This window comes from Acinonyx jubatus, chromosome A1 (genome assembly GCF_027475565.1).
Source record: "Acinonyx jubatus isolate Ajub_Pintada_27869175 chromosome A1, VMU_Ajub_asm_v1.0, whole genome shotgun sequence".
Lineage (NCBI taxonomy): Eukaryota > Metazoa > Chordata > Mammalia > Carnivora > Felidae > Acinonyx > Acinonyx jubatus.
This window is the reverse complement of record NC_069380.1, coordinates 72,169,868-72,193,839: the sequence shown is the minus strand read 5'-3', so window position 1 is coordinate 72,193,839 and position 23,972 is coordinate 72,169,868. Positions and strand designations below refer to the sequence as shown.

At 40.9% G+C, this 23,972-nt stretch overlaps 1 protein-coding gene across 8 annotated transcripts in view; it reads right to left on the bottom strand.

The window, feature by feature from the left end:
* Positions 1-944: 944 nt before the first annotated feature.
* Positions 945-23,972, bottom strand: part of TPP2 (tripeptidyl peptidase 2) — a 67,500-nt gene continuing 44,472 nt past the window's right edge. The window contains exons 20-31 of one of the 8 annotated variants that reach the window (XM_027065188.2): positions 23,480-23,576; positions 22,299-22,436; positions 20,734-20,978; positions 20,399-20,477; positions 18,201-18,239; positions 12,624-12,775; positions 11,392-11,488; positions 10,222-10,352; positions 5,798-6,005; positions 5,633-5,704; positions 3,952-4,071; positions 945-1,875 (exon numbers count right to left, since the gene is read on the bottom strand). In XM_027065188.2, the coding sequence (XP_026920989.1) occupies positions 1,786-1,875; positions 3,952-4,071; positions 5,633-5,704; positions 5,798-6,005; positions 10,222-10,352; positions 11,392-11,488; positions 12,624-12,775; positions 18,201-18,239; positions 20,399-20,477; positions 20,734-20,978; positions 22,299-22,436; positions 23,480-23,576 (1,468 nt within the window). In that variant the 3' untranslated portion in view covers positions 945-1,785. Of the gene's footprint in view, positions 1,876-3,951; positions 4,072-5,632; positions 5,705-5,797; positions 6,006-10,210; positions 10,353-11,391; positions 11,489-12,623; positions 12,776-17,018; positions 17,059-18,200; positions 18,260-20,398; positions 20,478-20,733; positions 20,979-22,298; positions 22,437-23,479; positions 23,577-23,972 lie in introns of those variants that run through there. The other 7 variants (XM_027065190.2, XM_027065191.2, XM_027065189.2 and 4 more) reach the window with 7 other exon arrangements.

Below are 23,972 nucleotides of genomic sequence, written 5' to 3'. Positions count from 1 at the left end.
CTGGATAATTACAGGCAACTGTGTGATTTTTGTGGCTGCCTGAGATGGCGAACAGCTGGGGCTAATCAAAAGGCTTAGGAGGAAAACCTGGGAAAGGAGATGTCACACGGGCCTTGAGACCTGGGTATGTAGAGGACCCCGCGCATTCTAGGGCTGTGCACATCCTCACGAAAGACCTGAGAAAGACCCAAGCTTCCACCTGTGTCTGCCCCGCCCCCCCGGCTCTGCGCATGCAGGCAGCACTTACTAGGAACGGCAAAACCTGGGTTTGAAAACGGATTCTCTAATAACCAGTCAGTCAGTCAGTCACCCTACCCTTTCCGAGCCTCTCCGTTTCCTCACGGACTGTATGGACACATGGGAACCCGCAGGAGTGAGCATGAAAGCACGTGTGTTGGCGAGAATATGCATGTGGCTGTTCACTGATGGGACTTTGAATTCTAGATGGCGCAGAAATCGTGTGGAAAATGTTTGTAAGCATAATTGTACTTTTCCTAAAGTCTCTGTTTTTATCAGATAAAGGGGTCAACTGCCCCAAACCAGTTATGAGTGACCAGACAGGATGAACTCGGAGGCCTTTTGTAGTAGTAAATTCTAAAGGAACAAGATTTAAACCATAACCACAAACACAAACACGTTTGCTTAAGTGAGTAGAGGCTTTTCAATATCATCTACGTGTGTCTTTTTATTTTATGGAGAGAGGATGGATGAGAGAAGCAAGTATGGTAGCCAGAAAGATAAAAAGCCAAAAATCATACACAAAAATTAGTCACATAATAAGAACTGGCAATATATTCAAATAATTGCAAGCCTATAGGAAATATAAATTACCTCACGCTGAATTTTTCTGTCTATTGATCTAATATATTGTTTTAACCCCAAATTTTATTTATGAAAAATTAAGACCAACTTTAAGAAGCTTCAATATTCACCTTTATTATTTATAAAAAAAAAATCAAGGTATCAGAATGCATATGGTATATACTGTGATCTTGGTTTTGCACATGTATTCACGTGTTTACATTATTTCAACTTTAACAAACATACCATATGTGTATCTTTACAATACCTGATAAAGATTTAGCAGTCTGGCACTTATACATGTATTATTAGTTCATTCTGATGCTCTCTGCACGTCAAAAGGATGTTAAAAATGACTGACCCGAAATAACTCCAAGATGAAGACTGATTTAGTGAGAAGCAGTTATGCTCCAGCAATTGCCACACACTCATTTGTGCCGGTTTTTTCCCCCTTAATCAAATGTAAACCTTTACCAAAAGAAAAAAAAAAAAAAAAGAAAAAAAAAAAATCTGGAAATGAAGTTCTGCTATTTTTTTAGTCCAATAAATAATTTTAGCTACGCTTAATGTAGCTTTTTAAGGCCTTCATACAATTGAAAAAAATTAAAGTTGAGCATGTTAAAACCCTGTTCGTTTATAAAATAAAAAATAGAATTTTACAGGTTTGCAGTTAAAAGTCACTGTTCAAAACCTATCATGCAAGTGATATCTGCAACCCAACCGAAAGTCCTTGGTGCTGGCAGTCAGGGCACAGCCCGGTGCCAGCCATGTGAGGCATTAAAAAAACACCATGATGTCAGAGGTCTAGATTTACATGTATTAAGCCACACGCCAGCAAATTCTCTGATAAATACACATCATTTTAATAATCAGTATTTGATAGCGGATGAAAACATGCATTAGACTAAAAATGCCACAAATTTGTTTTTATATCCATTCACTAAAAAACTTTCTTTTTTAAAATTTAAAGTCTTGGTTCCTATTTTAGAATACACAATAATCAGGAGGATACATGATGGGAAGCCAGTTTTCGGTAAAAGATGCACAATGGGTCCATCCAAGTAACTTCATCAGCTAGAACAGAACACAAAAATTTATTATTAAAGAACAGATTTTTCAAGCTCAATATACAGGGTAAATTCTGCATTAAATATTTAATGATAATAAAGTAGCACATAGAACTTTCCTTCCATCCCAACCCAACCACCCACCACCCTTCCTACCAATTGTTCTTCCTTACCATCAACTAACCTACTCATTTTACTACCAACCAACTTAAACGGGTGATTATGACCATCCCGCCCAACCTTCCTTCTTTCCTGTCTTTCTTTCTTCAATTCTGACATACTTGTTCCCTTCCTTCCTACCAACCTAGCTGCCTTTCATTCTCTGTCTGACTGGAAGTCAAACACTGTTCTAGACCTCGGGAAAACAGCACTGAACAAACTCACTTCTCACTTTCAGGAAAGTTCTGTTCTGTTCAGGAAAACCAAAGAGTGCCAAAGCAAATCCATGAGCAGATGAATAACCGAGTCCATAATTAAGAGGTACATGTCAGGTATACAATGGTGACATAACAGAGGGGCTGGGAAGTGAGATGGTCACGAGTGGGATCTCCGGGGAGATGACATTTAAGAGGAAACCTGACGAAGAGACCTACTCTGCCAGTCGGGGAAAGAGCTCTCCACACAGCTGGACGAGCTGGGTCCCACGGTGGGAAGGGCCGAGGCTGCTTCGGCCAGGCAGAGGCGGCTCTCGAGATGGGAGCAGAGCCATTCCAGGGAAGTGTGATGAGATGTGGCTGGGGAGGAAGGCAGGAGCCACATCACATGGGCCTTATGGGCCACGGGGAGGAGTCTGGATTTTATCCTACATGCGCCGGGGCTTCACCAGGAGGTGTCAAAAGCCATCTTTCCCAGCAGCAGTGTGGAGGGCGGGCAGTACAGGAACAGAGTGGAGGGGACACAAGTTATGAAACACCCCCTGGTGTCAATGTCTGGGTGAGTCACGGGCTTTACGGATGTGAGAGCTCACAAATTATAGCTGATGTGATAAGAATCACACTACACACCTTATGGTGAGTTGCAGAAAGACTTCTCTTAACCTATTCAAACATCTGAAGAACTGAGTTAAAATGTCTTACAATTTGGACTGGTGAAGGTATGCCAGAAAAAGGTCTAAGAGTAAAGATAACCTATAGTTTCCTCTAATTATAAAAAATTTCCCTAGGAACCTACTGATTAGTTTTACATTCAAAGAATACCTCGGGTACGGAGACCAGAGCCTTGGCCACATTTGCATGACCAAGTTGCCCAACCCCATATATCCTTCAGGAACAAACCAGGCCCAGAGACAGGATGAGGCTACAGTAATTTCTCTGGAATTCGGTAAACTTTATACTGGACAATTAACTTGTACAGAAAGAACAGCATTTCTTACCTCCTGTTTCTAATATCAACCACATAATTTCTCTGCATATAATACAGAATGTGGTAAAATCATAAAATGGCCTATCACTTCAAATGAAGAATATTCAAATATAAACTCTAAAAATTCAACCATTTTAGAACTGAGCCAACATCTATTGAAAAGCAATTCTGTTTGTTTTCTTCATAAAGAAAACTGTCTTCTGACTATACATCTAAAATTCATAATGCGCTTTGCCTATGTTGTAAACATCTGAGGCTAAGTACAGCCCTTCTGTCCTTTCTGGACAGGAGTTTTAAAAATTTAATAATAATGGGGCCCCTGGGTGGCTCAGTCAGGTAAGCATTCAACTTCAGCTCAGGTCATGATCTCGAGGTCTGGGAGTTCGAGCCCCCCATCAGGCTCTGTGCTGACAACTCAGAGCCTGGAGCCTGCTTCAGATTCTATGTCTCCCTCTCTCTCTGCCCGTCCCCTGCTCACGTTCTGTCTCTCAAAAATGAATAAACATTTAAAAAAAATTAAAATTTAATAAGAAAAGTTTAAAAAACTTAAATAGCTTATTGGCGGTCTCTCATGCTTTCATTTTATAGTTCGCATTACATTAATTGGACTAGCAATCTGTCATGATAAAGTCAGTATCGCTAAATCACTACCATAAGGCTCTATCTTGTCACTATGCAATATGGAGGGGACACTTAACAGTGACGATTTTATATCACTTACTTGAATACAATTTTTCCAGTTTTCTTTTGTTGGTTTTTCTTCCACAAGTTTAGTTGCAAATTTAAGGCCTCTCCCATACATTTTATTTACTAATGCATGCTTGTATGCAAATGTTAAAACCTATAAGGTAAAACAAGATAAAGCTTATCTATGAAATATTTACACTCTATGGCTTATAGCTTCAATAAGGAAAAGATGAGGGCCTTAACAGAAGTGTAACTTTTAAAATGAACATTTTCCATCAAGCAAATTTCAAAAATGTTTCGAAAGAATAAAAGTTAAATATGCCACAAAACAGGTAACTTGTGTTGGGGAAAAAAATGAAGCTCTGATGAATCACTAGTTCTTGGCATCCATACCAAAACACCTCTTTATGCAAAGGGGAGCTGACAGAAGTGATCACAAAAACGCGAGTAAGGAGGGAAGTACAGAACTATGAAATCTCGTTATAAATTACCAAAACTGCAAAAGGGGATAAAAGTAAAAAAAAAAAAAAAAAAAAAAAAAGTGTTCTATTATACAAACACATTCTTACGCTGTCAATTCCTTGTGTATACGTTGGTGCCTTTAATTACTGCATCTGTCAAATATACCTGTAACCATTTATTTACGTTTTTGGTGTCCACCTTCAGAATATGGAGAATGACCTCAAAGAAAGCAATCCTATCACATTTATTTGTGTTCTAGAGCCAAGCAAGGTGTTCAACCTTTACAAAGGTGCTAAACCGACAGGTAATACAGTGCCTGGCCCCTGATACAGCAGTACCGCGGCAGATACGGAGATACGAGATTATTCGTAATGGTTTTATTACGAGGCTCGTCAAGTTTTTATCCACCAGGCTCTTATCTTTTTCCAGCACCAAGCACAGCACTGGGTGGGGAGCAGACGTGCAACAGGTGTGTGTTCGGAATAAGAGCAAGTATCACAGAGGCCCTTCCGTGTACTGAGTACTCATTCAGCAGGTTTCAGAAACTTGCCGAGGGTCACACAGATAAAAATGGAAGAAGTGGGATTTGCACTCCAGGGCCTGATTTCAGATCCAAATTCTCAAGCTCTGCTGTGACACTGGCTCCTGCAGTTTCCTGCCTAGGACTCCGTTTCCGTGGCAGGAGCACGACTGTGCTGTGGTGAAAACTTTTCTCCTATCTCAGAGGTCTGTACTACACATGATCACAGTGCATCTAGAAAACAAGCATCTGTCTAGTAAAACACAAACAAGGGCTTGTGCTGGGTCAGGAGATTTCCACTGATTTCATTTAGTTTATTTTTATCTCCAGAAGAAAGGAAGACTGACAGCAACTTGGGAGTTACATAATCCCTACTGTGAGAACTCTAGTAGAGGGCTAAAAGAGATTTAAAATGTTTTTATAACCCACATCCAAAAAGTTCATCAATGTGACTTTTTCTGAACTGGATTTTAAAGTTGATGAGCTATAAATCCAGGTGATAATTATTTAAAAGTCAAAGAGGTTTTGAGAAAAATGACATGTAAAGTAACCAGCAACCCCCCTCCACCCCCGACAAATCAGCACATAGACAGATGCAGGAAGGCACAAACACGACCTCGAGATGCTCTTAATTCTAGCTTCGTAAGTAACTGCCTCCACCAAAAGGCTGCTATGCAGACAGAGAAGAGATTGGTAGAATGGTTTAAAACAGGCAAGACAAATGAGGTCTCACTAAACACAGAGTCTTCTTCAGAGCCCAGCTTAGCCACATTCCATGTACTGTCTTCCTCTTCTGGCCAGGCAGCTGGGGAACAGCAAAGAGGAGGCAATGGGGCCCAAGAAAGGTTTGTGAAGCAACCCCCAAGAACTGCGCCCAAACAAGAGGCAGACAGGTTACCTTATTGTCAAAAAGATCAGTCCATTTTGTAGTTTCCCAAAAAGTTTCCGTCAAAGAATCCAGAGTGCTCTCTCCTTCCTCCTCTCTTCCTTCCGTATCACCTGAAACGGCCCCATCTTGATCTTGTGCGTGAAGCAGGTGGTCAGCTAGGGCACATCCTTTTCTACAAAGGGCATCCACGAGGGTAGATTTTTGTTTGTCCATATCACTGTGTTCCAAACCAAAAAATAACTCACATATCAGTAAATCATTTTTTAAAAGTACAGACTTATCTGAAACTGAATTCATGCGTTCTCTGCCTCAGATTTACAACGCGGAGATATTGTACAGCCGTGTATTTACATCTGCATTATCCATCAAATAAAAGTCCTTATTTCTAACAAACATCAAATGAGCCACTGCATTACACATACAGATTGAGTCACGACAGCTGTATCTGGCTGAAACAGAGGCCATAAACCAATAGAAATGAAGGACAGTTCAGTTCTAAGTTCTGTCAGCTAAGGAACTCTTCTATAGATTTCTTATAAATAGCAATCATTACAGATTTCTGTACAGACACACACAAGTTCTTTCAGAAGTAGACTTTCATTTATAAACAGAGCAAACACTATATGACGCTTACCCTGGACGTGCACTTTTATATACAGAACTCATCTGCAGTCAGAATAATTCTATGAGTAAGATACTAGTTAGTAATCATCCCCATTTTGCCAAGGAGGAAGCTGAGGCACAGAGATCTGTTCAAGGTCCTGCAGTTAGGCAGTAACAGACGCAGAACCTGAAGCTACTTCTGGACAGCCTGCTCTTAGTCGCGATGGTAACATGGTCCTGCTGCAGGGCAGGAGCCGTGTCCTTCTGATGTATTTCAAGTGCCCAGACAATGCTTGGCAGAGACCAGAAACTCAATAAATCATCGCTGAATGAAATACAGTAACAACCTACACTCCAGGGGACAGTGTGAGTCTTTAGGATACTTGCTGATCTGGGCATTTTGTCCAACTCATGTCCCGCACGTGTGAGGGCAATGAGGATTACAAGCGCTGGGCGCGTGTCCCCGAGGCACTCAGACACCGGTGAACAAACTGTGTAAGAGTGAGAATGATTCTGAAGGACCCGGAGTGGAATGTGAAACATATGAAATCTGCAGGCACTCTAAAATCAACAGGAATTATAGCGTGAAAGACAATTAAGATAAGAAGCCAAAACAACCTGTTAACAACCCAACAAAATCACCCTCCTTAATACATCTGCAAAGTAGATAAAACTTTGCCAAAAAAGGTGCCTAAGACTTTCAGCCAAGAGTTGCAAAGCTTAAAAGAACCAACTTTCACTCTCTCTGTGGAAACGCGCCTGGGAACTGCTTGGTTACTCCGGACTCAGGAACAAAAAGATCTAGGAGCTGTAGGGCACGGACGCAGCTTCTCCTCTACCGGGTGCCCGGCCAGCCGCCGTCTGAAATGTCTTGCCGCCAGCACCGCATTTATGCTTTTACAGCAGCTGAGGAGTGGGACACAATCACCGTCCCCGTCTTGTGCCGGAGAAAGGGGGCCTTGGAACAGAAGTGGATCGGCAAGGCAGGTTTGACCATTCACGGCAGACCTGGCTGGACCCAGCTGCCCCGGGAAGGGCTGGAAGGAGGCAGAATTTCAGGGGTGGCACAGGTGTGCTGTACTTGCCAGGCCTGGATTAAGTTACCCACAAGACCCCTATTTCAGTGTTCTCTGATCCAGTAACCTGAATCCCACATACCTAGAATATTCATTCCCCACCCTCATCTAATTTAGAACTGACTACGTACTTTCAACCACGAGGCTTTCTCCACTCAAAAGGAAGTCAGCCCTGCTTCCCATGGGCTTTCACACTTTAAAGTATTCATTGTAACTGTCAATCTTACCCCACCTAGCAACTGCATCTTCTGTATCAGAGCGCACGCTTTCTAAGAGCGTCCTGTTCATTTTTTCACGTTCCTCTCAGTGGTGCTTTACTGCAGTGTCTGCTCCACAAACATCTTTGAATCAAATCTAGTTAGGTACCGATCAAAGTGGCGATAGCCATATTTTAGGAAGAGCTTCAATCAGATACTTTAATGGCCTAAATAAATTAAGTTTAACTGAAACTTGATACCAGATCACCTGCGAAAAGCTCGTATCATTTTTAAGATCACAAAATGGCTATCGCAATTTCTGACACATGAGTGACCACAGTAAAAACAGTTTTGCGTGGAAATGAGAAATGAATGCTGGGCTGCTGCTCCTGCTCGCCGGCTGCTGCTCCAAGAAATGGAAGAAATGCGGCCCGCTCCTGAGGCCCTCGCCCCAGAACAAGGAGCCCCAGGCCTGGACGAGGCCCTCTGCTCAGCGTGGCGTGTCTGAGCCCATCGTGGTTTGGCCAAAGCAAGGGCCACGGCAAATACCTTAATTATAAGCGTGGACAAACCGATCTAAGGTTGCCAAAGACTAACCAGCTTCTCTTAATTTTCACGTCTGACGCCTCCTTTCTAGTTTTATCCCAGCAGGTATGAAAGTCACTACAGCTACAATCTTTAAAGCCAGGATCCTATCAGACTGTTACTTTTTGACAGTTACTGGAGTCAGCACCAGAGATAAAAACTGTGAGAAAAAAGGGACTAACAAGATTGAAAACACAACTACTCTGGGTCTTGTGAGCTCACTTTAACCGCGAATTAAGAGCTTCCTCCATGGACAGTAAGATTTAGGAAAGACAGGCCAAAGTATGAGCAGGGATAAACAGACCTTTAATATTTACTGAAATTTCAAAATGAGCCCACGCATGTTATTTCCTACACACACAAATCTGAAGAGATACTATTTTCCCAAACTAAGAAACAACAGATGCTAGGAAGGATGGGGGCAGCTGATAACAGATACTGCAGTGAGGTCAAGGCGGCCTCAAAGGGGCCACTGTCTCTGGCAATGAGCTTCTCACAGGTGATCAAGCCCAGACGACTCCTGAAAGAGGGTTAACATGGAGTGGAATTCAGGTAGTAGGGTGCAGTGTAGACTACTCCAGCGAGAAGCCAGGGGCCCCATGGGGGACAGAAGACATTGGGATATGGCTGTGGGCTGAGATGTGGATGCCTGAGGACCAGGACAAGGGGCTTGTCAGCAGACGGCAGTTATGAAGGAGATGGAGGGGAGGGGTCGGGCCGAGAGACAAAGGTCAGTGGCGTGGGAATCTTCTCACGACGAGTGGGAATGCAAGGGGCTGCTTATCAAGACATGAAGGGGCCCAGGCCAGGGCAGAGCAGGTGTGATCGGCTCTCCCACTTCCGGCTCCGGCACCCGAGGCTGGCCACGCATCTGCTCTTCTACAGATGAGGGGTAAAAACACTCCTACTTGGTATGTCTTTTAGAAGATTAAGTTTAAATAAGGTCACGTATTTAACATACCCCAAAGATTTCCCTGTACATACCCGGCACTTCAGAAATGGACAAAACAGCACCCTTTGAGACTGTTCCCTTAGAAGGTGGGAAAGGGTGCGCACAATGCCAACAACCTAACCTGAATAAATCTTATTCTGCTTAAAAACTGTAACATTCGTAAGAGCTACAGCATTAGTACTGCCAACAGTTCTAGCAATTTAGAACGTAGCGTAATGCCAAGAGTTCCGGCAGTTCAGAATCAGGAACTTCATGTAGAAAGAAGGATTCTGCCCAGCAGACGGAATCCTGAAGAAGAATCGCAGCACTTCCTGGGCGGACTCAACACTTGTGGTTCATTCGTTACAACAGCTGTAAGAGGAGGCGGTGTTTCTCCCCTTGCAGGTAATGACCCTCGGGTGAACATGAACCAAAGTGACAGAGAGGAAAGTGGTACAAGAGAGTTCAGGGAAGGCAGAGGTGAGGCTGAGGGAACCTCACACAACACATGGGGGCCACATGCTCACCCACCACAGAGCGGTGCCTCGCACTGGGTTTTATTAAAGCTAAACCTCCCTTTCCCTTTACCGCACAGAATACTCTAAAGCCGGTTCCTAACTCAAGTGGCTATGATGGTTTCAATCTAACTTTATTTCTATTTGGGTTACCAGGCATTACATGCTAAACCTGGGCTTTTCACACTATTGGTCAATAAGCAGTTTAGAAACTGATTTTGCAGGGTGTTAGGTGTTTGCCTCTGCACATGTCACATTCACACCGATTCCCAAATGGGAGGACCGCTAGGTCACAGCTACTCAAATCTCTCCAGACCAGCAGCACCAAACGGTACAGAAGGCAAAGTCCTTTTCTTTTGCTTAAATCTCCAACAACTGGAAAGAATTCTTACAAACTATCTACGGGTGGATATTCAAATACTGATAATTCTAGGGACACAACAATTCTCAGAAAAGAATATTCTCCATAATTTTAAAAAGTAACTAAGAAATGAGATGCAAGAAAGATTATTTACTGGTTAGGTACTTTTTTATAGTAGCTGCATCGGGCCTGGGGTCAGTCTTCATCGCAATATAAACTGCGAGGGCCGTCTGGTCTATGTGAGAAATGACAGCATTTGCAGCCTCAACAATTTCATTAAGTCTTTTCATTCGTTCCTAGGGAGGAAGAAAAAGAAGAAATCAGAAAAGAAATGGTGTCAGTGAGTCCATCCAAGTCCCTTCACTTCCGTCTCAAATGCAAGGGTGGCGGCTCCAGAGTCAGGGGCCGAGCCCTCTGCTGGCAGCAGGGGGTGTGTGCTGCCTCATAGTGTGGGGGCTGCAGTGTCAGCATCTCTAGAAAAGACCTTATTCACATTCCTCACTGATGTTAAATGGTGCAAATAAGGGAGGTAAAAGGTGGTCATAGAAATGTAAACAGCTTTCTACCCAGGCAACTCCTTTTCTGGGCCTCTTAGAAACATGACCTGCTATGTTACTCTAGCCGCACACCACAGGGAAAGAGAAGTAAAACAAAACAAAACAAAACAAACCCAAAAAGACCCCCCAAAAAACAAACGGGCTGATGTACAAATTCTTCCTAACTTATTACTAAAATCATGAAGGTGAGAATAAACGAGAATGTACCCAACAGTCTAACTATACGGTCGCCATGGTGCTCCAGGTGCTCTCAGGGGTCTTCTCTTTTGCTAGTCTCAGAGGTCTCCCTTCAACACCTTCAAGTTCACTCTGCACCCTTGACAATTTCTGATTGGCCACGAGCACCTTCCTACCGGCCATCATTACCAGTGAGAGCTGGTCCGTGTTAAGATAGCTTGGAACTATGGCCAATTTTAAAAATGAGCAAAGTTCATGAAAAGCAGGAATTCTTTTGCTGACAGTGTTTAGATCTGCAGCAGGCTAGGACCACTGCTCCTGAGGTGAATGTCAGAAAAGTGATCCTTAGGATATCTTTATCTATTCCTCCTCCCGCTGATGAAAACTGTGAGCGGGAGTCTTAGGCTGACCTCACAGGAATGAGTACGTTCTGTAATTACCTTCAAGAAAATAGTCAATACAACATTCAATTTGAGGAAACATGTTTTCATTTGGCAGAAGCACAAAACAAATAGAAAACTGCATTTTCACTAAACATACAAACTGTATCTCATGTTACAAATAAAATAAAATACTCCTATTAAGATTGAACTTGTCCAACCTTTTCAGCATCCAACTGATGAAGTCTTGCAACGTACAGAGGAAGATAATTAGGATATGTTTCTTTCAATTCATTATAAATGTCACTAGAATCCAGCCTATGTATATAAGAGAGAGAGAAACATTTCTTTTAAAAAGAAAACAATTTGTCTTCTCTATTATTTAACATTATTTTGAAGTCCCAATCCATAACATAAGGAAGGCATCAATCTGAAATGTAATCACTGACAAGGATTATCATTATTTGCCGGGAGTATAAATAAAAAACAAAAATAAATAAAAAACAAATATAAAAAACCCCAGAGAAGCAAATCAAATTGAAAATTATTTCAATTAAGAGTTCAATAAGAGGGGCGCCTGGGTGGCTCAGTTAATTAAGCGTCCGATTCTTGATTCTGGCTCAGGTCATGATCTTGCAGTTTGTGAGTCAGAGCTCCACATCACAATTGCGCTGACAGAGGAGACACTTTGGGGAATATGGCTCTGCACCTATGACCTATGACCTTTAAGAATGATCCAGGGTCACCTGGGTGGCTCAGTGGGTTAAGCGTCTGACTCTTGATTTCGGGGAAGGGCAGAGAGGGAGAGAGAGACGGTGAGAGAGTAATCCTAAGCAGGCTCCATGCTGTCAGCGCATAGCCCAACCTGGGGCTCAATCCCATGAACTATGAGATCATGACCTGAGCTGAAGTTGGACGCTTAACTGACTGAGACACCCAGATGCTCTTAATGGATTATTTTAAAACACTGTATGTATAAAAATGTCCGGCACAGCATTATGGAGAAAAACTATAAATGTATATGCCAAAGTATATGCCAAATAGAGTACTTAAGTAGGTTACATTTCATCAACAGGACCACCTCCTACGTGGTCATCAAAAATGGTATTTTAAAGGACTATCAAATGACCCAAGAAATGCTCATCATCAAACAGTCACTGGAAAACTAGGACACAACATCATTCATACTGCTACATGTGTAAATACAGAGAAAATAATGATAGGACAACCACCATCCCTGGAGAGTAGGCAAAAAAGTGGTTTTTATTTTCTTCACACATCCTAATAAAATTCTCTTCTGAGAGCAAATCAAAATTAAGTGATTAAAATAAAAGCACGTTTAACCCTTCCACCCACTGTTAACATTCCTGAATATGGCCTATGAACCTGTACGTGACACTGTCGTAACCGGAAAAATAAGTAAACAGAGGATCAAAATCCATTAAAAACTTACTTTGTCATCCACTGAATTTTAAGATCTCGTAATGCTTCAGTAAACTCTTCTTTCAAGTCTTTCTCTTTTTCTGACTCTTTTTCTTTATCTTTGCCGCCATTCTTAGTCTTTGTTGGCGGAGATATTAGGTAGTAATGAACAGGGATCACATCCTATGAATGTGGAAAGAGTCTCAGATTAACATGCTTCATTTTACATAATTACAATCATCTTCAGTACCTGAATATCACATAACACAGGCTGCACTGAGTTGTACTACATTATATTCCAGACCCTAAGGGCCACAATACATAAACATTTCCAATCTGTGGGGCTCCTGGGTGGCTCAGTTGGTTAAGCATCATGACTCTTGGTTTCGGCTTAGGTCATGATCTCACGGTTCGTGGGACTGCACCCCATGTTGGGCTCTGTGCTCAGTGTGGAGCCTGCTTGGGATTCTCTCCCTCCCTCAAAAAAACTCAAAAACAAAATCCAATCTGTGACCAAAGGAATTTTCTCTCAAACTTTAAAGTACTGTTGCTTCTAAATCTCCTCTAAAATAAAGGAGGTAAAGGACACTTGGCTGGTTCAGTCTGTGGAGCGTGCAACTGTTGATCTTGGGGTTGTGAGTTCGAGTCCCATGCTGGGTGCATAGATTACTTAAAAATCTTTAAGAAAATAAAGGAGGTAAGAACAAACTTTCCTCCATTTGAGTGTTTTTGTATTCTTAGTTTTACCTAACAGACTAATTACAAAAAGTACTAATTATGAAAGTCTACTGACCTTTCACATCTTATACCTGAGAAGGGAAGGAAATAACTTAGAATTTTAAAAAAGACCCTCTTTTCTAAGAAAATTTAAAGAAAAATTTTCTTTTTTCATTCAATCGACAGGACTTATTGAGGCCCTGTGAGGCTCTACAAGGTGAAGAAAAAGCAGACAAGGCCCTTCCTTGCCCTTGGGGAACACATCCCAGAGGGGCAAGACAGACAACATACAAGTAATGAATAGTTTCGGCTAATCCCACATGATAGGAAGAAAATGGAACAGAATGCAGGGACAGAGAGCAGCTGCTCAGTACCGTGGGGGAACAGCACAGACACAGTTGTGCTGGAACAGGGACTACCCCGTCTAAGTCAACCCACATGACCTAAATGGAAGAGCCTCAATGAACCTAACCGACCCAAACGAGGAGAAGGAGAAGAGTCTGAAGACAGAAGAGGAGGATGTATAAAAACCCGAGCTTGTGGACACAGCAAGAGCAAATGGGCAGCAACCATAGTAAGTGGGGCTGATGGAATATGGCACAAAAATACAGATTTTATTCTAAATGCAAGAGGAAGCCTACAGGACAGCTGTAGGCAAGGCAGTGGCATGATTAAAGACTTCTTTCTGCTCTTTGTTTAATGACTTTGGATCCGACACAGATGAAAAATGTTGGTTTGTTTTTAATAGCTCTTCATACTATTTGGAGAATGGATGATAGATGGCCGAAGTCAAGAAGGAGGGAGACAAGTTAGGGAGCAAAGCTAGAATTCCCAGCACCGCCCTGATGTGAAGAAGAGGCTGTAGAAGAGGAAGAAGCGGATGGATTAGAAATCCATGATGCAGAATTGACAGTGGTGTTGATGGGGTTGCAAGTTGGGGACAAATAAGACTGAGCAGGGCTGAGGGAGGGGAAGAGGAAGCCCAGGCCTTGATCCAAAGCATTCTACGGTTTCAAAGATGCTTGGGAGTGAGGGAGACGGGCCCCAGAGGGGCTGTGAGGACAAGCGGGCAGAGAGGAGTGGTCAACCAGGGCCTGTAGCTGGGGCGGGGCCTGCCACAGAACCCCGAAGCACCAAACGGCAGCAGTGGCTGCTACCACGGCAAGAGATGACAAGAGAGTAGCTGTTTCCATGGACAGCGGGGGATAAGGGCTGCCTGGGAGAGATGCAGACAGAGTGGGAAGTAAACAGGCACAGATGGTTCGAGAAGCTTCGCTTGGAAGAGAGCAATGTAATTCTAATTACAGCTATTTCCCTCTATTCTATGAAAGCACAGAAGTCTTTACTGATGGAAACTAATGCATTATCTGGGAAATCAAACCCCATATTACACCGGCTGATCTGTTTCTGGCACAATAACCAGGTGCCCTTAATTAAGTCATTATTTATTAGGTCAACTTCTCCAACTCTATCTTCAGGTTTATATTAAAAACGCTGCTAAATTCAAACCTTTTATTTGTTTTAATTAACAAAGTTTCTAAAACTGAAAAAATTATGTTATCAAGAAGACTTTTACTCCCCTAATCACAGTAATCTCAGAAAAAAACTTTACACGGGTTAAGTCAAAGAAAATAGTATTGCAAGCCCCCACGGTCCCCCAAATAGGATTTTCAGGTGTAAATACAACACGGATATCCCCACGTTAGCAATTCTCACAATTAAATTTTATAAGCAACTACTGCTGCAGTTCTGACAGCATTCCGACGTCAAACGGGAGCCACACTTCGACAGGACCTGTCTGAAGCCCGCTAGGACCACTGGGAGGACGGAACCACACACATCCACCTGCAGCCATCTCAGGGCCCCGCTCGGAGGCTGGGAGCCAGCACTGGCGAGCCAAGGTCGCGTGTGCAGAGTGAGACGGGGGAAAAGAAGCAGGGGTTCTGCTTGGGCCAGCTCCTCAGGACCCTGCTACCCATCCTTCCCCCCTCCTCCTGAGGTCGCCTTCCTAAGTGGGCACTGCCCGGGCAAAGCCGAGTTCAAGCATCTGCAAAATCTGAGTTGCTAATTAACCATCAGGTTCTTCTGGGAAAGGATCACTCACTCAGTGTCATCCGCGCAGCACAGACAATCCACTGAAGAGTTAAGGGGCAGAGACAGCCTCAAATGCTGACCCTCTGACTACAGTCCTATCCTCTTTGGAACCCACTGCACTAGAATGTGGACACTTGCCTGCAGGAGGCAACCTTGTTGGCCGTGTTGACTCTACTCTAATGTGAGCCTCCCTTAGATCCCCTCCTCCTTGCCTGATTAGGGACAGGGGCAACTGTCAGGATGGAAAGGAGTCTCTGCTGTGAGGCAATTCCTCCTCTGAAGCTCAAAGGTAAGGCATTTGCTATTACATTTTAGTACAGAAGAGAGAAAACAGAATTGAATTTAAAATGAGCAACCCATTAACTTAATGTACAATTAAACAACAAACTCTAACAAAGATCTATAAATAGGAAGAAATGGGGTACCATGGCAACCATAAACTATCAGTAAAAGCACGAGACGGAGAATTTATGATGAATGACCTTGAAGTGGGGGGAAATCAAGCTTTTGTGATCAGCATTTTAATTATTAAATATTAAATATGTCAAATTAGATATTTTAAGTGTTAGTAAAATCCTATAAAATACTTTGGGGCAGTAATTTTTTATTACTAAAAATTATGAACATGGTAGTTTTAATTCCTAATCAACAGAAAAATTGAGTTATTTTTTGTTTTATCATGTTCACTTGTTCTTTTTGTCAATATTTTTTTAACTCACTTCTCAAGGACTTAGTACAGGGTCAGTTTAATAGAAATCATTTTGTGCCATTAAATCTTGAGAAATCTTGATTATGATTTAAAAAGGTAGGCAAGATGAATCTTCAGAGCAGAAATGCTAAAGTTCTCTATAGTTGATACTTAACAATTTTTTAAAAAAAAAACATCCATTTCAGCTATTCACCAAGTACTCTGACAGTGTCTGAAATGAACCATTTCCTTTAGAAAGTCCAATCGACCTGCAAAACCGATAATTATTCTTTGGGCAACATAACTGCCATTTAAATTTTGGTTCAAAAATTATAATTTTCTTCTTAGATTATTAATGGCTAAACTCAAAACTTTAATGCCTTCACACAAACTAGCTATTTTAAAATTAGTATCATATTTGAATGTTATTTATCATCTGTTGAAAGTAACCATATTCTTTCATACGACAATGAACTTAAAAAAGGTAACCTAGATTTTCAAATCAAAAGTCACTGAAATACAGAGGAACTATACACTGAGGGCTATGCATCAAAAGCTAGCTGGTATTTTGTTCAGGCAATAAATTAACATATACATCTTTTTGGTAATGGGACTATAAAACTATAATAATGATTATTTTTAAAATAAGAGCTTCACACGTATTTGCCCTGAAGACAGGGAGAAATGGGAAGAGGCAACTCTAGCTACCACATCCTTTATATAAAGCTTTCCTAACCAAGTAATAATAACCTTCTTACTCATTTAATGGTTTCCTTACACAACCGAATCCAAACAAAATCCACCAAAACTCCCAGAAGAGCAACCAAAATATACAATAGAAAAAAATCCCAGCTATGCCTCTGTGATAAGCACCTTCTATTTTTAATGGGCTTCTAGAAGACCTTTTTCTCATTTTTTGAAGTAGTGGCTCTCAAGCCATTTTCAGGACGACCCAAAGATAAACAATCTATAGATAAAAAGAAACTCATTTTAGGAGTCTAATGAACGGCACTTCTTACTTTATTCTGTTTTCATTTTGAAGCTGGCTACGTCATTAAATGAATGTACATGGCCCACACATGGGTCAAGATCTCAGCTAGAAATACTGGTCTACAGTGAAGTAGACAGTCCTCTATCCGGAAAGATGATTCCCAGTGGGGCGTTTCGTTTGGACAAAGTGTTTACCATTGCATAATAACATATACATTTCATAAGTCTTTTTAAATGAAAGAATTGTACCTGTTCTAAAATGGTGATTCCGTTTCACATCACTATGAATTAAGAAACAGTGTTATCTTTTGTTTATATCTTAAAATACAAATTCTCCGTGCAATGCTTCCTGCCTGAACATGAGAAATCATGAAAATGCTGACTGAGGCCAGTAGGTCTTCATCAGAGAGCTCACTGAATACCTACATCCCTTTCTCTAAGTATACCCCAAGTTGAATTCTGCCTTTTTTGAGTTCAATTTGGCTCCAGCAGTCAATCAGACATTGTCTAATAAGTTGCAGGGAAGTCGATCAGTCACACACAAGTTATGGTCTTAAACCTGCTCGTGCTCTTAGCATAAGTTTTAATTTTGGGTTGATGGTCCGTATTTCCATTCCTCCTGCCCACTGCTCTGTGTCTGTTCTTCCAGAACTAAGACGACACCAGAGCAGGGAATACACTTTTTTTTTTTTTTCAAATACCTTAATATTTTAATGATCAAATCTAATTTAAGAATGTTTTTAGACTTTAAAAATAATTGTTTTGGCTTATATAACTACAAAAAACAATTACATTCATTTCTCTGTAGGATTTTAGATATGCAAATTTCAAATATGACCATTTGGTATCATATCTGTAGTTAAGAAATGAATAGCACTAATTTTTTTTCTACACACATATAAAACAGGGGTCTTCCAGCAACTGGTGGCAGGAAAGAAAACTTCAGGAAAGTAGTATGTCAACACTGATAAGCTAAAAGCACTACGTCGCAGAACTTAAAGAAAGGAAACTAAGGGACAGATTTGTTTTAAAAAAGATTACAGTAGTGACAGAAAAAAAGTTTAATTAATACGCAAATAAGGCTTTAAGACATCTTTTTTAAGAACTGACAATCAGTACCTTTTTAAATTTTCCTTGTCGTTTTGCTGCAGACTGCCCCTGGGAGTTAGAACGACATTCTGTAAGAAAACATGCACAGTCTACACAGGATGGAGACACCACCTCGGTCTAATTGTCTTCCGGTTTACGTCTCACCTGCATGTGTCACAGTGCTTAGAAGGGTCAGGTCTACGATCACAAAGGCAGGCTTTTCAAGAAAGCAGCACTGCCACTCTCATTTTAATAAAAACGCACTCCAATACGTTACTCCTAAGGGCAAATGTTTTTCAACTCTGTATTCAAAAAATTGAGGACAGCAAAATCCATTAGTTATCAAAACACTCTTGAAAAACATTAAATTTAGTGGAAGGTCCAGAGTCTGATTTCAAGGACATCACAATCACACACGCCCAGGCATCCTCATTCAAGGTGACCATGAAAGGCAGAAGTGTAACAGCAGTCACCTTCCCAACTACCACACCGGCGAGCAACGCGACTAGGGAGGTAAGAGTATAAATAATGTGCTACGAGTATATGAACTCTGCACCTTTAGGTTTTTGCTCTCTTTCAGAACCATCGACCCCTCAAGTAATTACCTCGTAAGTAGTAAATACAGTTAATCCCACACTTTTATCATTTAATTTCACAACTGCCTCTGAAAGGATGTAGCCAGGAAGTACTATATCTCTCTGAACTGCTAAAAGTGCATTTTTAATAACAATGGTTTTCCAAGGAAGCAGATGTCTGAGAAGAGTTATCTGGGTGAGCATCCCAGTCTCCCCATCTGGGGAGCCCCACAGTGGAAACAGCCCTGCTGTCCAGGAAGCGAGGCCCACAAGAAAAGACTGCGCTAGGACTTCTTAAATCTGCATCTATGAATTCCAATGTCAGTGACTACTGATTCTCTTCAAATGACACTCAAGTGTATACATAAAAAAGTACAGTTGACCCTTGAACGACAGGGGGCTGGGGGCACCAACCCCCCACCAGTCAAAAACCCTTGTATAACTTCTGACTCCCCCCAGAACTTAACTACGAACAGCCTCCTGTTGACTGGAAGCCTTAATGATAACAGAAACAAGTAACATATCATTTTGTGTATATTCTTACATTAACGTAAGCTAGAGAAAAGAAAATGTTACTGGGAAAATCATAAGGAAGAGAAAATACAGGATTGAACTGTATTTAGTAACGTAACAAAACAAAACACCCACAGAGAATTTGACCCGTGCAGTTCAAACCTGTGTTGTTCATGGGTCAACTGCAGTATCCACTGAAATGAGACTCAAGAAATATCAGGGCAAATGAGTTTTTCAAAGCACAAAATTCCTGAATTATGCTTCTGTGACAGTGATAAGTGACCTTTGGTTCAACAGTGGCAAGAAGTTTAAGTATACTTGTTAAGATGCATGAGATCTATTCATTTTGGTAACGGCATTTATAGACTCCAGTGTCAGGTGGTAGGGGCTACTATTAAAGAACTAATGCTAGGGAGAAAAGCAAAACTGTAAGAATGACAACTTTCACTGGCACTGAGCTAACATAATGACAGAAGGTGACAGACCCATATAGATAATAAATTTGTAATGAAAACAGATGGAAAAGTTAAAACAGGTACCTATCAAATTGTAACATTTATCTCTAAAATGTAACAACCAGAAGTATGTCTTTAATAACATAATTTTGAAACTATAAAGGCAATGCCAAAAGAAGTATCTTGTAATTATCTACACAATTATGCAAAATTCCAAGAAAGAAAGGTGTGTACTAGTGAAAAAAAAATACTGTTCATTAGAAATAATCATTCTGTTTTCTCAAAGTAACCCTAGAAGATCTGACTTATTTCTAGATCCACAATATTATGTCAGTTAAGATCATATAAAATGTTCTAATTTTAAACGTCCCATTCACTTAAGCCAAGTTTAACCTACATGAGTCACAGGAAATTCAAGTGTATTAGCCATGCAACGTAGGGTCAGTTCTGAACCCGAGCACTTAGGCTTAGGAAAAAGAATACTAAGTATTTTAAAATATAATCAAGTATTAATTGACTTTTCCAGTAATTTGGGAAAAAAACTACCAATTCCCCTCCCCCCCCCAAGGAGATCTTCTCTTTTTTCTCTTTTACCCATTCTAAAGTGTGGGATTAATTCCCATCTTTCAAAGAAATGGAAATTTTGGAATGGGTAATTTCAGTATTAAAAAAAATGGATACTTACAGCTTTCTTTCCAAGTTCAGTCTTTGATAATGTTAAGGATCCTGCAAGGTAGCATCCAGGTCCTGCCCCTTTAGGTATTCTAATACAAAAGTTTAAAAGAGAAAAAAAAGGAACTAAAGAAAAAGTCTCACAAAGGTAATCGGAGTAAACCATCAAAACAACTGTAATCTGAAATAATTCCCATAGCTCAGATTTCAAAAATCAAAGGGAGAAATCATCTTAGTCTAAAACAGTATGTGACAATATACTGTAAATTTAGCCCAATGTAATGAACTCACATAAAAACAGTACAGTATTTAGGACAGACATTAACTGTAAGCAACGCTGCCACTTACTTGTCATCGGGTAAGGAAGTAACAAAGAATGGTTGATTATATTTGGGTGGTAATGTCAAATTACTTGATTTCTTCTTTCCTAGAAGTGCAAGGCTATGATTTTCATGAATATCTAAGCTCAAGGTATTAGACAACCTATGAGAAACAATAAATGGAAGATCTTTAAGACGTTCCAAATCACTGATCTGCTCATGACGGATCTGTAGTCGAATTGTATAATCTCCTTTTTCCAGTTTCAAAGAATACTAAAAAAAGACAAAGAACATTGGGAAAAGTATGGGTTAGCCAAGTAAATGGAACTCAGAGTAAGAGAATAAGCAGGAACAATCAGCACACACAGAGCATGCACACACTTGGCCTGCACACCAGGGCTGAGAGCACCATGTGACCCGTCCACGGCCACGTGCAGACTAAAGGGTAAGGGAGCTGCGGGCGGGAATGCCTCCCAAGCCCTCACTTTGCCATGACAACAGGCTATGCCCATTCTCTCAGCTACACCAGTGTCTGCTCAAGACTGACGAGAGCCATGATTTTCTAGTTTGTGAGTCTTTAGAACATGGATAAAACGCCACCAAACCTAGCAAAACTGAGGTGCTGTATAATATCTAAGACCAATAACGTGCACGTGTGTGCGTACACAGCGGGTCGTCTTTATCTTGCAGCCAGAACACCGCACCTCTTTATCCCAAGCAGGGAGAACAGGGAGCCAGCAGAGATCGAGGAGTACAAATCCACTACGTTTCACCCAGTCAGCCTGTTCAGGAGCGTGGAACGCCATATCCTGCATTGGCACTTTCTCTCGAGGAGATTGTAAACAATAAAGTAATGGCACCGTGTAACCCAGTCTGTACTGAGGAGGTGGGGGGGGGCGGCGCTGGGATTGCTTTGAGAAAAAGGAAATCATTTCCTGACTAGTGAATTGAAAAAAACCTGCGCAAATTATTTTCATTATCTGGCATAAGATTATAGATGTTACAGGAAATACCTCATTTCTTGGTAACGATATTTTAATCGGATGAAATTTCTACAAACTGTTTGAATAAAAGATTTTTTCCCCTTGAGACAATCGTACCAAGCACAGTGCTTGGCATACAGTAAGTGCTGAGTAAATAGCCATGTCAGGAAGAAATGAATGTCAAAGTTCTAGTAAACTGAAGACACTGCTGTAGTGCTTTTCACCAAGTTCAGACCTGGGATCATTTCAAGATGCTCATATGACCTTAGATGATCCACTTTCAGCCTTCAGATGGGTGGAAGCAGTGGGAAGGAAGGAGAAATACTTAAAATAAAAAGCTATGCCGGCCAGCGTCTGCAGGCATCACCCGTGCCCTCCTCTACCCCAAAACTTGAATCAGCTGACTTTACATGGCTGAGAGGTTGTCACAGTCTATTTTATACAAGACAACTAACTGAGCTTCGACTGGTATGTCAAAGAAGTAAATACAAAACTATATGATTAAAAAAACAAAACAGAAAAACAAAAATTACCATAAACAAGAAATCAGAAATTCATTATCTCAGGAAACAGCCTCTGTTAATTCTAAAAATCACTACTGATTTCATACCTGATGTGGATAGGCATCTCCCGAACCCATTTGTCTTTTGTTCTGGTCAAATACAATCCACAGTTGGCTGTCAAATTCTGATTCATACAATAGTTCACAAAGTAGTGGGCAGCTTGGAGTTACTTCCCCACTCTTGGGCTACAAAAAAAATACGAATGATTACTTGACATGATTTACGTGATTTCTGATGTAGATCGGCAAAACTGTTATTGATGAGATTTTTACATTAAAAGTATTAAAAACAGGGCGCCTGGGTGGCTCAGTCGGTTAAGCGTCCGACTTCGGCTCAGGTCATGATCTCAGTTTGTGAGCTCGAGCCCCGCGTTGGGCTCTGTGCTGACAGCTCGGAGCCTGGAGCCTGGAGCCTGCTTCGGATTCTGTGTCTCCCTCTCTCTCTGCCCCTCTTCTGTGCTCTCTCTCTCAAAAATAAATAGACAATAAAAAAAAAAAAGTAAAAAAAAAAAGTATTAAAAACATTTCCTTTTGGTAACCGATTTTTAAAATGCAGAACATCCAATATTTTGGCAGTAATAAAAAATATTTCTCCTTTACGAGCTTTTAAAAATACAAACCCAGCTATTTGTATGCATTAATGGAATATACTATGTATCCTTCAGGACCTCTAATTACTTGATAAAACTGAAATTTGACAATTCACCGAAATCAATCATCTCCTAAACACTAAAACCAAATTCATATTATGTTCCAATAAGCATTCTGCTGAAATCTTACTGGTACTACATAAATTCTCAGATCCCACATTTACACTAGTCTCAACTACCTTTTACTACTCATTCAACCCAAGAATTATTCCGACTTCTCATGGTTTTAATGTATGCTTCAGAGAAAGCAGTCAGGCCATCTGCCATAATCAGAAGGCATCTGGCATTGATGAGACGTCTAACCACTGAACAGTTATCAGTGATTACAAACACTAAGGTTCAAAGGCAAAGTTACCACTAAATTAGAGTTTATGACTTCAGACCCAAATGGGACTTAGATCGTTACAAATCATTACTTTCCAAAGAATAATTCCAAATTAACCACAGTTAATTACTTGACTCTTTGATACACACACGCACACACACACAATCCCTTGTCCTTCCATTTTTGACTTTATGATTCATGAACAAAACCCAGAAGTTCATTTTAAGGTTATACTTCATTATATAAACACTTACTTGATGAAAGTTATAGGTCAGGATCATCTCATAAAGCTGACGATTATTTGGCAAAACATCTCTTGATCCTAAAGGTTTTGTTTTTGCACTCAGTGGTCTGTAATTAGACAAATGTGTAACTGATTTAAGAGTTCATTCACTGAGACCAATGAAACTATAATCAACAAAATCTATGACGTGTCACAATAAGTGACAATGAACATTCCTAAACTCTGTATATCTTATTATATTTTCAGTATATTTTATAGTATTTTAATATAGTATTCACGTAGAGAATTCTCTACTGACTGAACCACAGCAATACATACTTTAAATCTTGTGAGGTTACAAAAACATTTTCAAATGTCAACACATAGTCAACACGTAACCAGATCCCAATATTGGGGCAACTGCTAACACTGTCGAAGTAGAGACAGGTTTTGACTCGCACCCTCCTGTCCAAACTGCAGATGGCAACGCACACATCACAGGCTGGGTCCTGTAGGGGCCACAC